The sequence below is a fragment of the Arachis ipaensis genome, chromosome B3 (assembly GCF_059453495.1).
Source record: "Arachis ipaensis isolate K30076 ecotype BB chromosome B3, ASM5945349v1, whole genome shotgun sequence".
Taxonomy (NCBI): Eukaryota; Viridiplantae; Streptophyta; class Magnoliopsida; order Fabales; family Fabaceae; genus Arachis; species Arachis ipaensis.
The window spans coordinates 32,744,564-32,760,281 of NC_142438.1; the positions used below are offsets into that span (position 1 = coordinate 32,744,564).

A 15,718-nucleotide genomic window follows, 5' to 3' on the forward strand; every position below is an offset into this window, starting at 1 on the left:
AAGGCACACCCCTATGTTTAATTGATTAATAATAATAATAATGATTATTGGATGTTTGTATTACAAAAATTTGTGGTGAAGATGGAAAATATTGTTTTAATTTATGATATTTTCATTTTATTAACGTTTTTGAATGTCAACTTTTTTACCATACACGTTTTCAAAGTATCAAAAATGTTACGTACTTTTTATTTTTTATCCTTATTGTGTTTTTTTTTAATCAGAATTTTATTGTGATTTGTATTTTTTTTTTAGAATTGTGATTTATATTTTAAAAGTTGAAGCACTCCAGCCAAAATTTATAAAGAACTCTGCTAGGGAGACAATGAAAAATCTTGACAATATATATAATGGGCTGATTTATTGGCCCACGGTGGATTAAAAAATAAAAAAATCTTCTAAATTCTAATAACAAAAAACTTTTACCTTTATTTTCAAATTTTAACTATTTTCTACCTACTACCAAATTTTCCAAAATATACGATAAAATAACCATTAAATTTCAAATTAAAATTTCAAATTCTCCAATTTTAAATTTCAAATTTTAACCCTGCAACCCCCCAGCCGCACCCACGTCTTCCCCACATGTGCCCATTGATGGATGTTCAGCTCAATAGGTTGGCAGATGGTTATTGTAATTCTTAAGAGAATGGTTAGTTTAAGTATATATAATTAACAAATGCTAGATGTTCATTTCATTAGGTAGTCGGATGTTTATTTTAATAGGTATCTGAATGATTGTTTGTTGGGTTTAGATCTATCTCAAATTTTCCGGAAGCGACCTTCTCCTACCTAGATGACACCGGCGAGGTTCAAACCACCATCATCTCCGACCTAACGAAGGGCAAAAAAGCCATCATTTTTGTAGTCCCGGGAGCCTTCACACCAACCTGCTTGCAGAAGCACGTTCAACAGTTAGCGAAGCTGAAGGCGAAAGGCGTGGACAGAATCGCATGCGACGCATTCGTGATGAAGGTGTGGAAAAAAGACCTCCTGAAAGTCAACGACGAAGTTCTGTTACTTTCTGACGGTAACGGAACGTTCACGAAGGCCATTGGGTGCGAGTTGAATCTGAGCGCGGCTACCAAGATCCAAGGGGTGCAGCTTTGAACGGTTGCTAGTTGCGCGGTAACCGAAAGTGGCCGCGGCGACGGGAAAGAAAAGAAGGACCTGCCGAGGGATCCAATACGCCAACGGAGAGACCACGTGCGGTTTTGGGTGGCTAGAACCACGCGGCAGCAGTAGTACGGTCGGTCGGGGATTGCTGCAGCGTCAACGTCAGACACCAATGGGTGTGAAATTTTGATGAGATGTTGAGTAACTGTACGTATTTAAACGTTTAATTGTTAATCCTAATTTTTTAAAATTTAAAATTTGAAATTAATCAAAAATCTAGTTATTAATTATAATTTAATTTTCCTATTTTATTTCTATTTTACACATTGTATATTAAAATCATTGTCTCCCAATACTTTCTCATTTATAAAATAAGGCCTAATGAACAAAGAAAATTCAATCCAGCTTTGCGAAAGTCGAGACACTGTTTCTATAAGGCCTCCATCCATGAACTCAACTCTCAACAAGGAGCCAGCTTTAAGTAACAGTAACTCAAAGCCTCAACCTAGCCTCTTTCCAAGCAGCTTTGGCAAACAAGGAACTTTAAACTCCTATACACTGCGCAATGGCTGGACCAGTTGCACGCCCAACGTGGGCCTATTACATTCTTATCCATCGCACCGTTCAAAATTTTTAAATTATATCTATACGCCTATAGTTTTTGGAACAAAATGTTACGTGTCTGTACAACGAAATACAGAATACGTGAACACCTTCCTATAATTTAAGCCTGCTTCAATAGAAACTTATAATAAGACGCACCGTAAAATTTTATGTTGTATTAAAATGAGCCTATGAATAATTATGTTTATATATACTAGCGGTTCAACACTATCGTACTTGTTCAACAACTTTTTTATTATTTTTAAAAAATTAATGTTATTTTTTGTTAATATATTATTTATTTTTTAAATTTATTAAATAAATATTTTTTATTTTAATATTAATATGACCTTATTTATATTATATTTTATTAAAATTAAAACTATTATAAAATTTTTTAAAAATATTCTATTATAAAAATACACAATAAAGAGGTATATATATATAATATATAATATAGTTCAAAAATAATGATAATAATATTATCTTGATTCAAAAAAATTATACATAAACCAAAATACATATTAATTAGGACAAATTACCCATATAAATTATGCATTGGAAAAAAAAAAAAAAAACGTTACAAGGATCCACCAAGAGCACATTTTTATATAGTTTAAATTAGTCTAATTCGAACTACACACTCACAGTAATTCGAATCACATTGATTCGAATTACACACGCACTCAAGCACTAATTCGAATTAACTTGATTCGAATTATACACTAATTCGAATAAGGTGATTCAAATTACACACACAAACTCACATACTAGTTCGAATTGGACTGATTCGAACTAGTACCCGGTATATTGACTCAGTAATTCGAAGCATGTTAATTCGAATTATGGAATATTTGTCAAAAATTTTAGAAAAAATATTAGTGAAATATTTGTCAAAAATATTAGAAAAAAATACTATATAATATAAAAAAAATTATAAATATTAGTTGAACGTGAATTCTATAGTATAAATATAATCCATGCAATTATTTTAATACACCAACAATTATATCTATATGGAGGCAATGCTAAATCGAATTCAATTAGTTTGATAATACGAGTGTATGAAAAAAAATTACATTTTATAAAGTTTAAAAATTTTTATTATGTGATAGGTTAGTAACGAGTACATTATAAATTTTATAGTACTCATCGTAACAATGTTTAATTTAATAATTGTTATTAAAATTTTAGTTGTACTCGTTACAAAATAAATAATTACAATATATCTATAACAATATATAATGGCAAAACTTGTTTTGGTGTCCAAATTTTTTTTCCACTTTTATCCTTCTTAATAACCTATCCCAATATACGTCAGTTATTCCATGTTACAGAACTCCCACTACCTCATCTTCATTCACGTTCTCGCTTATCTCATAAATCTACGTAACTTCTATAATTATCTCTTTTTTCCTTATTCTCTCTCACTTCACATTACTATTACTGCATAATAGAAAAACTTCCTTCGTTTTTCATCCATCTTCTCATCTATAACAATATATAATGACAAAACTTGTTTTGGTGTCCAAATTTTTTTTCCACTTTTATCCTTCCTAATAACCTATCCCAATATACGTCAGTTATTCCATGTTACAGAACTCCCACTACCTCATCTTCATTCACGTTCTCGCTTATCTCATAAATCTACGTAACTTCTATAATTATCTCTTTTTTTCCTTATTCTCTCTCACTTCACATTACTATTACTGTATAATAGAAAAACTTCCTTCGTTTTTCATCCATCTTCTCATGCATCATTCTCACTTCATCTAGATATGACGTAAAACGTAATATAATTTATTTTTCGTCATTAAATAAAAGTGTAAAACTATGTTTATATGTTTGTTTTGATTAATTACAGTTGACGGGATATCAACGGAAGTGGTCGATCGACTTGGCAAGTCTATGACAGTCGATGAAGACAAAACATGAGCGAAGAACAGAGGCCGCCAGTTACCAAGAGAGTATTAGACGAGGAAAATAAATTGACATATCGAGTGGTCCAACTAATATGACAACACCATTAGAAGATATCACAAATATGTCCGCTCATTAATACTCTGTGTCAGGTACTCTAAGTTATATTTTTCATTAATAAATTTATGTTGTTAGTATATCATTTAATATGAATTATATTTTACAGTATATTTTCATGCTAATAATAATTTTTTTAAATATTCAGATACTCATAATAACAGTAGAATTGGTCCAAGTAACAGTCCAAATGGTCCAAATATGGGTAAGAATCCTATATATTTATTTAATTAATAATAATCTATTTTTTTTCTTAGGTTTTGATTCGATAAACCTTCCATAATTGTCTTAAATAATATTGTTATAGATATTATTATAATATCTTAATGTACCTTAAATTAAATATCTATAATCTATACCAATATATAGTGGGAGTATGTACTCCTCATCTAGCGCCCGACGCTCTGCTAGGGTTTCACTGCGCCGCCTCTATGGTTACACCTTTCTTTGTCTTTTCTTCGTCAAACTCTTTTCCATCTTCTTCTACTTTTTTTTCTTAATTTCTTTTCCACTTAGCTCCCTAATTTTCGTTTTCTCTCCCAATTCATTCATCTTTTAATTTATTCCATTTTCTAATTCACTCATTCCATATATCTTATTTCTCTTTGGAATCATTGAATACCAATTCTGATTTTCTCTACACCATGAGCAACAAATCAGAGATTCAGAACCCTCATATAATTGCTATGATGGTGGAGGGTGTCAGCCTTCAAGTGGCACCCAAAGAAATATGAAACTGCTCTCGTGGAATTGTCGGGGTTTGGGGAGACCCCTGACAATCCACAATCTTAAAGGGATATGCAAATCCTACTCCCCCGAGGTTGGTTTTATCTGTGAAACAAAAAATCAATCTCAACAAGTTGAAGGAAAACTAAGATCTTGTGGTTTCAAGGAATGGTTTATTGTGGATCCGGATAGATTATCAGGGGGTTTGGCAATGGCATGGAGGAATGGTTGCACTGTTCAGATTTTACAGCATGGTAGATTTTTCATTGCGGCATCAGTTCTGACAGCTGGTTCTAATGATCCCTATGGTGTTCTAGGTGTTTATCTCAGTTCAAATGATCAACATAGAATGGCTCAATTTGCTGAATTAACTTCAGTCACCCAATAGTTCGATGGTAAGGTTGTGTTAATGGGAGATTTTAATGCCATTTCTAATCAATTGGAGAAAGAAGGTGGGGGTGCTAAATCTCCTTCTTCTATTGAAACCTTTAATAGTTTTATTGATGATAATTCCCTGATTGATATTGATATGGTCGGAAGACCATTCACTTGGTCAAATAGACGGAGGGGCGATGAGTTGATATAGGAAAGACTGGACCGATTCTTGGTAGGAGTTGATTGGCAGCAACTCTATCCCAATGCAACGGTTCTTAGACTGTCAGAATCAGGCTCGGATCACGCCCCTCTTCTCTTAGACTCTAATCCGAGAACTGAGATATCTAAACGCCGATTCAAATTCCAAGAAAGATGGTGTTCCAATGATGAAATAAGGCAGATTGTTAGAGAGGTTTGGCATGAACAGATTGATGGTTCAGCCATGTATATCCTAGCTCAAAAAATAAAGCGTTGTCGGCATAAGATTGTCAGATGGCAGCAAGAACACAGATCTAATTTGAAGGTGGAGATTGATTTACTACAATCGGAATTAGAGGAACTTCGTTTAGCAGGAATTCATGGAGGCGACATCATTTCAGAAATAGAGGACAAACTTGAAAAAGCATTGCAAAATGAGGAATCTTATTGGAAAGATAAGTCTAGAGTCAAATGGCTCAAATCTGGTGATCAGAATACAGCTTTCTTCCATCAAAAATTTAGAAATCGAACCTGAAGGAATAGAATTTGGCAACTAACTGGCAGTGATGGTGAAGTGGCTACTTCAAATGCTAGAATTGCTTTTGTGGCTGAATCTTATTTCAAGGACATATTTTCCTCCACTTGTCATGAGAACCCTGAACCTCTGTTTACTGATTTTGAACCTAAGGTTACAGCTCACATGAACCGTAGGCTTCAAAGACCAGTGACTATGGAGGAAGTGAAACGCGCAACATTTAGCATTCATCCTCAAAGTGCTCCAGGAGATGATGGTATGACAGCAAAATTTTTTCAAAGCTTCTGGAACATACTTAGTGGTGATGTGTTTCGAGTAGTTAAGAGCTTCTTTTCTGGGGGCAGAATCTTGAAAGGTTTTAACCACACTCAGATCTGTCTTATTCCCAATATTTCTGATGCTAAAGATATGACTCAGGTAAGACCAATAAGCCTATCCTCAGTCTTTTACAAGATTATCTCCAAAGTATTTGTACATAGGCTTCAGGGTATGATGAATAGACTAATTAGCCCTACGCAGAGTGCTTTTATTAAAGGCAGATTAATCTCTGATAATATCCTAATTGCTCACGAGTGTATGCATTACTTGAAGAACAAAAAAAATGGGGTCTTGAAAATGAAATGGCGCTAAAATTAGATATGAGTAAGGCATATGATAGGGTGGAATGGCACTTTCTTTGGTTTATATTAGAGAAGTTTGGTTTTGACTCCCGGTGGATCATGTGGATTCGAGAATTAGTGACAACTGTTTCTTATTCTGTTATTGTGGAAGGACAACCTTATGGTTTCTTCAAACCAAATAGAGGTATTCGACAAGGAGATCCTCTATCCCCCTATCTTTTTCTTTTCTGTGCAGAAGGTCTCTCCTTCTTGCTACACAAGGCAGAACAAAACAGACTAATTCAAGGTCTTCAGATACATAGGCGATGTCCCAAGGTCAACCACCTCCTATTTGCTGATGATTCCATCTTATTCTGTAAGGCTAATCCTGAAGCATGTTTAAATATCCTGCATTTATTAAATTCTTATGAAAGCATTAGTGGCCAGAGGATAAATCTTAATAAATCTGCTGTATTCTTTAGCCACAACACTCCCTCCACTACTCGTACACTACTGGCTAACTCTATGAATATTAATCATATTGGGGCTCAGGATAAATACCTTGGTTTGCCTTCTACAGTCTCTAAATCGAAAAAGGCTTCTTTTAGTATGATCAAAGAAAAGGTTCGGAAAAGAATCCAAGGGTGGAAGCGCAATCTTCTTTCGTCAGGTGGTAGACACGTATTGCTTAAGGCAGTGGGAGAAGCTATTCCTATTTATACATTGTCTTGCTTCAAGTTGCCTGATGGTTTAATTTCAGAAATTCACTCTCTACTTTCTCAGTTCTGGTGGGGACAAAAAGGTTCTGAAAGGCGGATGGCTTGGATTAGCTGGGACACTATGACTCGCCCACGAAAAGAAGGAGGCCTTAGATTTAAAGATCTCAGAATCCAAAATCTGGCGCTTTTAGGCAAATAGTTTTGGCGACTTGTAACATAGCCTACTTCCTTATTATCCAAAATCCTAAGAGGTAAATACTTTAGCAATGGTAATGCTATAACGGCAGGAATTGGAGTCTTACCTTCTTGGGGATGGAGGAGCATACTGGAAGGCCAAAAGATTGTTGAAAAAGGTCTTAATTGGGCTGTGGGTACTGGTGAGAATATCCGAACCTTTGAGGATCCTTGGCTGCCTCCTCCGTATCCTTTAATGATTTCTGACATGCCAAATAGACAGCCTATTTCTGAGTTGGTTCCAAGAGTTAAAGATCTAATTACTGAAGATAGGAATTGGAATCAGAATCTCATTCAAGAATTATTTCCCCAAGACGTTGCAAACAGGATTTTGTCAGTTAAAATTCAGCAGAGTAGGGACAAATTGCAATGGGAATTGAACAAATCCAAGCAATATGATACAGCTTCAGGTTACAGAATTGGCTATTTATTTTACCATCCGCCTCTGGAGCTTTGCCCTAATTATATGCAGCAGAAAAAGCCGTGGATTGATCTATGGAAGTTGAACTTGCCTCACAAAATTAAGCTATTTATCTGGAAAGCTCTCCATGGCCGACTTCCGGTGCTTGCTCAGATTCATCACCGCATCCCATCTATATCACCAATATGCCCCTGCTGTCATGAAGCAACGGAAACAGTCACTCATTGTTTGATCGATTGCTCTAGAATTAAAGACGTATGGTCTCAGAGTTATCTTCGTGACTGTCTTTCCCCTCAGAGTTCTAACAACTTTTGGACATGGTGGACTGCATCAACAGAGATACTTAACCCGTTGAAGAATGCTGACCGTAATCCTCAATTGCTTGCCATCATTTGCTGGAACTGCTGGAAAGCTCGCAACCAGTTGATTTTTGAAGGTTCTACTTCTATGCCGTCTGCCATTCTAGCAAGCTCTGTCAAGTTGCAACGTGAAATCCAAAGAACTCCCAGTTTAGGTCGTCATCTCCATGAGGCAAGCTCTTAGTTGCATTCAATTGGATTTATCATTCTTTCTTCTTTAAGATTTTTCTTCGTTTTTCGACCACGCACCGTTGGATGAATACCTTCAGTGTAGTGTTTTTGGGAAATCCCCACCTTTTATTATGCTGTCCTGCTTTTGGACATCTTTGTATTTTATTTTTTAATAATTAATGAAATATAACCTATTATCTTTGGAAAAAAAATATAATGGGGATACACAGGTTTGGTATCCAATTCTTTTTTCCTCTTTTGCCCCTGTTCTTTTTTATTAAAAAATAGGTTTACCTATAACATAATTAAAAAACTGAACCACTCCTAACTGAACCACTCCTAATAAAAAAAACTGACACCACATACTCAGGATACATAAATAATTATTAATTTTATTTTTATCTTTAATTTTTCATGATATTTTATAAAAATTAATATAAAATAACTGATATATTTTTAAGTGCTCAATATATCATTATAGTACAATAACTGATAGTATATAAAATATATTTATTTTATTAATTAAATCTACAACATATGGTTTACATATTTTTTTGTCCAATATTTATTTTTTAAAAAAATTACATCTAAAAGTGTACTCATTAATCAAGTTTATACCAATACAATACTATACCAATATATAATGGGATACACAGGTTTGGTATCCAATTCTTTTTTTTCTCTTTTGTCCCTATTCTTTTTTATTAAAAAATGGGTTTACCTATAACAGAATTAAAAAACTGAACCATTCCTAGTAAATAAACTGACACCACGTACTCAGAATACATAAATAATTATTAATTTTATTTTTATCTTTAACTTTTCATGATATTTTTTAAAAATTATTAAAATATAAATAATTAATATAAATAACGTATAAAGAAATATAATATAAAATAACTGATATATTTTTAAGTGATCAATATATAATAGACTATACCAATATACCAATATATAATTGGAATAAGAAAATTTGGTATCCAATTTTTTTTATTATTTTATCCCTGTTTCTTTTTATAAACATTGAATTCAAAAAATATAATAAACGGTAACTACGTCCTCCATGTTTATTATTTTTTTATCATCAAGGAAAGAATTTACCCCACGAGTATCAAACTGCTTCACCATCAACCCACGACATATTTTAAAACTGAAAAAAAAAACTGCTACTACTATGTACTCACTTTAAGAACTAACTCACTGTTCCACCTTCAGTCATATTTAAGAGAATTAAATTACTCTTTCCCTTTCAATCTTGGTGTCGCAAAAGTTTTTTTTTTTTTCTCTGCATAGTATTGTTATCTTTCTGACAAATAGAGATGGAAACTTCACGAAATCAACAGCCACGTCAACGTCGACCCACTTGGACAGATTATGCTAGGCGAAGAAGACAGAATATGACCGAAGAACAAAGACAACAATACCTAGCTAGAAGACGTGCAAGTTATTGGGAGATGATTCGACAAGGAAAACAAATTGTCATACCAACTGATACAACTCCAATTCCAAACACTGGTGGAGGTACCTAATTAACTACAAACATAGGGGTTGCCAGATTGACTACAATTAGACAAATGGCCAGATCTACCACCTATCAATAATTTGTTACAGGTAACACGATAACTAAATTTAATTTTTTTTGTTATGAATTGAATTAGTTCTTACTAATTATATTTTACATTTCAAAAATACAGGAATGGAAGCACATGACACTAGAACTGCCACACGTAACAGAAATCAAAATAACATATACAAAATTAATCAAATTAATATTACTATACATAGTTTAGTATCCAAAATATATATCACGAAATTATACATACATTACAGTGTCTTTTTAATCAAACAACACATCAATCATATATGAAGTTATAAAGTTAACATTATAAATTTGGTATTCAACCTTTTCAAACATCATTCATCCTTAGAAATAATTTAAAAAAAATTAATGATAAAAAAAATAATAATATTTTTTAATATATTTCATTTTTATCTTACAATATAATATATAACGTAATATATAATATTTACATATTTATATTTATATTAAAAAAGAATAAAAAATAATGTCATGTAAGACTAACGAGAAAAAGTACTCTTATATTAAAATTTATAATAATAATTTTATAATAAAAAATAAAATTTATATATTAAAGTAATGAATCAATATAACATTAAATTTTTTAACAACACTTTAATTTACTTTTTTTAAATTCTTTATGTTCTCATATTTTAGAGCTTTGGTAATGATATATATTTCTAAAAAATTAAAAATAAAATTAGGATATTACTTACATACAAATATAATGGTTAAAAAAATTATAAGAACTATCTATACCAATATATAATAGGAATACACATGTTTAGTATCCCATTCTTTTTTTTCTCTTTTGTTCCTGTTTCTTTTTTATTAAAAAAATGGGTTACCCACGATAGAATTTAAAAACTGAATCACTTTTAAAGCAGAAAACTGACACTACGTACTCAGGAAACATGATAGTATTTTAAAATTAAATTTATTAATTATATTTTTTTTCTATAATTTTTCATAATATTTTTTAAAAATTATTAAAAAATAAATAATTAATATAAATAACATTATACTATAATCATAATAATCATATAAATAAAATTACGTCAACAAATACCAATATATAATGGGGATACACATGTTTAGTATCCAGTTCTTTTTTTTCTCTTTTGTCCCTGTTTCTTTTTTATTAAAAAAATGGGTTTACCACGACAGAATTTAAAACTGAACCACTTCTAATAAAGAATACGTACTCCGGATACATGATATATTTTAAAATTAAATCTATTAATTATATTTTTATCTTTAATTTTTCATGATATTTTTAAAAAATTATTAAAATATAAATAATATAAATAATTAATATAAATAACGTTATACTATAATCATAATATAATGATGTAAATAAAATTACGTCAACAAAATATAAATTATTTATTATTTTTTATTAATATTTTTTATACATAATAGCTCATAATACAATAGTATATAAGTGATCAATATATTATTATAGTACAATAACTGATAGTATATAAAATATAATTATTTTATTAATAATTATTTCAATGGGACAATAGTTATTAACTAAAGTCATTGGAATAATTAAATCTACAACACATGATTTACATATTTTTGATGTCTAATATTTATTTTTTAAAAAAATTATATATAAAAGTGTACTCATTAATCAATTCTGCACCAATATATAATATAATGAACTATACATAACGGTTAAAAAAAATTACAAGAGTTATTATTTTTTATCCCCTAAAATTTAAAAAAGCACTGCATAAATAAAGATTAATTCCTTTTATTATCAATGTAAACACAAAAAAATAACAATACATTACAGTATAACAAATAAATTATTTTTAAAACATATCATTGTATTATTAATTGTCTTAATTGATAAAATACTCATCATATCATCAATTTATGGTAACAAATTAAAAAAAAAATTTAAAATATCTCAAACATTAATGGACGAGATTCAAACCTTTGAAAAAAAACACCATAAAAAAATTATAATAGAAGCATAGAAAAAATTATTTATATTATAATAAAGAAACATAAATCAATTCTAATATAATTAAAGTTACCAATATTTTGTTTCACGCAATCAAAGTTAACTAATATTATGATAACTAATTATTCTCTTATGAGTTTAATTTATGCTTATTTTCTATATTGCTCTTTAAAAATATAGGTACGGAAATACATGGTAACGGAGCTGGTCCAAGTAATAGATCTCCTAGTTAGTATCTTTATATGCTTTAAACATGTAAACATATTGATATAGGTTATTTTGTTTATATTATATTTTAGTGTTGGTGTTAATATATCATTTACCCTTTAAATTTGTTAGATAAGTGTTTTTCTCATCATTTATAAATTAACGTAGCATTTTATATATGATATTTTGTTGAGAGTAAAATTATTATAAAAAAACCTTTATTAAAATGCTAAATTATAAAAGCACACAATAAAGATATATGTATATATTATCAGAAAAAAGGTATAGTTCAAGAAATAACGGCAAAAATATTATCCTAATTTAAAAAGAGTATATCTATAAACCCAAATTCATGTTAGTTATTTACAAAAGATTATTTTTGCCTAAATATCATGGATATTGATGTTTGTCTTCTTCTTTTTTAAGTGGTAGGCCAAAATATGATTCTGAATCTAAAGAGGCCTTCATTTTCCTACAAATAGTGGAAGGACAGAAGAAATAAATATGCTTATAAATTTCGTTTTTAAATATCAAAGTATAAGAGTATTAATGAAAAAATTAGGAGAATAGAAAGATTGTATACCTGGAAAAAATCCTTCGTAATTCATCATACATCTCCTTGTCAATAACTTCTTGCATCTTGAAAAACTGTCAGATTTTGTTTACCATAGAAAAATCATATAAACGCTTCAGGTTATTCAATTAAATTAATTGCTTATTATACAAAAGAATTCAATTAAAACCTGTAGAATTGTGATATCTTATTTTGCATTGAACTTTCTGAAAGGACAAAAGAAATGACATTAATCCTTGTTTATCATTGACAAAATATAAATTAAATGATATTACATATTTTTTTGTTAGGAAATTTTTTTTAATAACAATTACCTGCAATGATATTGTTCTGTATCGAGATGAGTTAGCTGTGTTCTTCTAAGTTCATGGCTGAAAAAAAAGAGTCAAAGGTTTAATATAATTAGTATATAGGACGAAATAGAAGAAAATATTTATATTATGTAATAAAAGTTTATTACATTACCTTTTATTTTTTTGATCCAATATTTCTCTTTTTACCATCTTCCATAATTAAGTTTTGTCTGCTTTAACTGTACCTCCCCAACCAATAGAATAAATTTTGATTGGATGAACCTGAGTCAATTTCACGTTTGATCAATAACACTAAAACAAAAATATGTATCATCAATGCAGTTGTCCCTATCATTAATGCTGTAATCCTTACTTTATTGTCGATTGGTCTCATTGATTCAATTGATTGCTCATCCTTCCATGTACTCCATAATAATTGGAATCCTGTTTCCTGTAATTTATTGCATATATGTATCACAATATATTTCAATAGTGTTATATATATTACTTTAGGATTAAGTAATGATACATCCCAAATAAGACATACGTCTACCTTTTACTGGTTTTAATATTTTTTATAATTTTATTGCTAAAATTATAAAATTGATAGCAACATTTAAAGAAATCAAATTTTAAATTTTTTTCAAAGTAAATATAAACATTCCAAACTATAATTTCTTAAAAAATCAATAATGATATATTTTAAGGATGTATGTTTATTAATTTTTATAATTTATGTGAATCGTAGTTGGTGCATACCTGTTGGGTAAAGTAGAGGTTCCAGTTCCTTTCGCTTATCTCTTTGAATATGCTAATGAGCTCTCTTGATATCAATTTATCTGTTAAAAATCTTAGTCGTTAGTTATTGAAATTAATGAACAAAACTATCTACTCCAATGTTGATATTGTAATGATAAAATTACATAATACACGGATTATACTTGTAAAAAGGCTCACGTATTTGCCAAGCACATAAATTACTTGAGGTGAAGGTAACAAAATTTCTTTGAACACCACATTCTTTGTGAATTGTCCTCTTTTTCCATCTATTGTTCCTTCTTTGACTAAGATTTTTGTGGTTGACTGAGAAACACTTCGAGATAGAGCAACGTATAATTGACCATGGCTGAACACATGTTTAGGGAGATAGATCCATACCTTAGGGATAGTTTGCCCTTGTGATTTATTTATCGTTAAGTCAAAACTCAACCTTACAGGAAGTTGCTTTCTAATAAGCACAAAGGGTAATCCTGAGTTCTCAGTTGTTTTGTGTTTTATCCGAGGCAGAAAAGCTCTTTTTCCAGAGTGATGCCCTGTTAAGATTTCCACGTCTAACATGTTTTGAAAAGTTTCTCGACACAGTAGCCTTGTGCCATTGCATAAGCCTGCCTTAGGATCTATGTTTCTTAGTAGCATCAGAGGAGCACCTTTTTTACCTTCAACATATGAGGTGGCAATCCACCCGTGGAGATCGAGTTAAGATATTCTTGTTGATACAGATTATTTGTATCTCCTTCTACTTCATCAAAGGATGCTAAAATTCGTTCGTCTCCCAGAAATTGGTTAATGACTAAATCATTAAGCTGTTGCACATCATGATTCTTGGGTGTCAATATCGCTCTCTCCACCATATAAGATGCATCCCACCCATGAGATTGCAAATTTGGAAAGGTTTCTTTTATTAATTTGTGTAATGATGCCTCACCTTCCCATGGTATTGCCATGTGTGCTTCTATTTGTACCAAGTCTTCACATATGGTAGGCTCAACTCCATCCCCTATGCGCATAAGATACTCCGCAAAATCACGATCATTAAGAGATCGCATATTTTGTCGCAATTGGAGAATTTTGGTGAATGGCCACAAATGTGATTTAACAATAGAAGCTGAAATCATTTGCGACTTACTTCCTTTCGGCACAACAGGTAGTACTTGGCGAAAATCCCCTCCCATAACCATCACCTTCCCTCCAAATGGATTATTGTTTTCTAAGATGTCTTGCAGTGTACGGTCCAATGATTCCATTGTCTCTTTATTAGCCATTGGCGCTTCATCTCAAATTATCGCTGTCGTCTGCCTAATCAATTTTGCGAGATCAGATTGTTTACTCATATTGCACGTGGAGGATGGCTCTACATTGATTGGGATCTTAAATCCAGAATGAGCTGTTCGACCACCAGGTAGTAAAGTTGCAGCTATTCCTGAGGACGCAGTTACCAGGACAATATGCCCTTTACTTCTTAAGTCTGCAATTATAGCTCTGTAAAAAAATGTCTTACCTGCTCCTCCTGGTCCATCAACGAAGAACACTCCACTTTCTCTTCTATCAATTGTATTCATAATGCACCTGAAAGCTGCAGACTGGTCATGATTCAATCTTTCTATAGAACACAGGTCTTCTCGAGGAACTTTGATGGACATTTCTTCTTGAATAATTCTAGGCATGAAGTTGTCATTGTCGTTGTCCGAGGTTAGAGCTGGTAAATCGTATTGTGCAATATGTTTTCCATGCTGTAGGAGAATGTCATTTAAATCCCTGAGCAAACAATTTGTCACCCCATTGCAGGTTGTAGTGCTTGTTGATGCGTAATCATCCACCATACATGAAAGAAACTCATCCCACAGACTTCTTACATCTGTTGGCTCACAAAAAATTAAAATGGTGGCAAACAACCTTCTTAAAGCACATGGCATTCTTAAAATGGATGCCTCAACCAAACATGATCTTATACTACTATCACTCTCCAACAGTCCTCGATGCTGAGCGGATTGCCTGAAGGACGAATATTGGACACCATCGACTGTTAGCAAATCATCCCAACCAGTTGGACCTCTTACATTTGACAACAGAATACGCAAATAGAATTTTTCACCTTCTATTGGCGAAACGGTATAGATCCGACCGATAGCTCTCTTTTGTGACCTGCGTCGACGCCATTCTTTTTCCTTGTTGTGCCAACTGTAATATTCTGGGATTTCCCTATACAAAAGATGC

General features: G+C 31.4%; 1 protein-coding gene across 1 annotated transcript; it reads left to right on the forward strand.

Annotated features, from left to right (window-relative positions):
* The first annotated feature begins 597 nt into the window (after positions 1-597).
* On the forward strand, positions 598-1,110 carry LOC107632906 (peroxiredoxin-2E, chloroplastic-like). The gene is made up of 2 exons (XM_016336543.1): positions 598-617; positions 756-1,110. The coding sequence occupies exons 1-2, from the start codon at positions 598-600 to the stop codon at positions 1,108-1,110; spliced, it is 375 nt and encodes a 124-aa protein (XP_016192029.1).
* The last annotated feature ends 14,608 nt before the right edge of the window (positions 1,111-15,718 follow it).

What these genes read in the sequence shown, in the direction of transcription:
- LOC107632906 (XM_016336543.1), top strand. Translation starts at nt 598, where the DNA reads ATGGATGTTCAGCTCAATAG. An exon ending in ATGGATGTTCAGCTCAATAG is followed by an intron (nt 618 to 755) that starts GTTGGCAGATGG and finishes TGTTGGGTTTAG; the next exon opens with ATCTATCTCAAATTTTCCGG.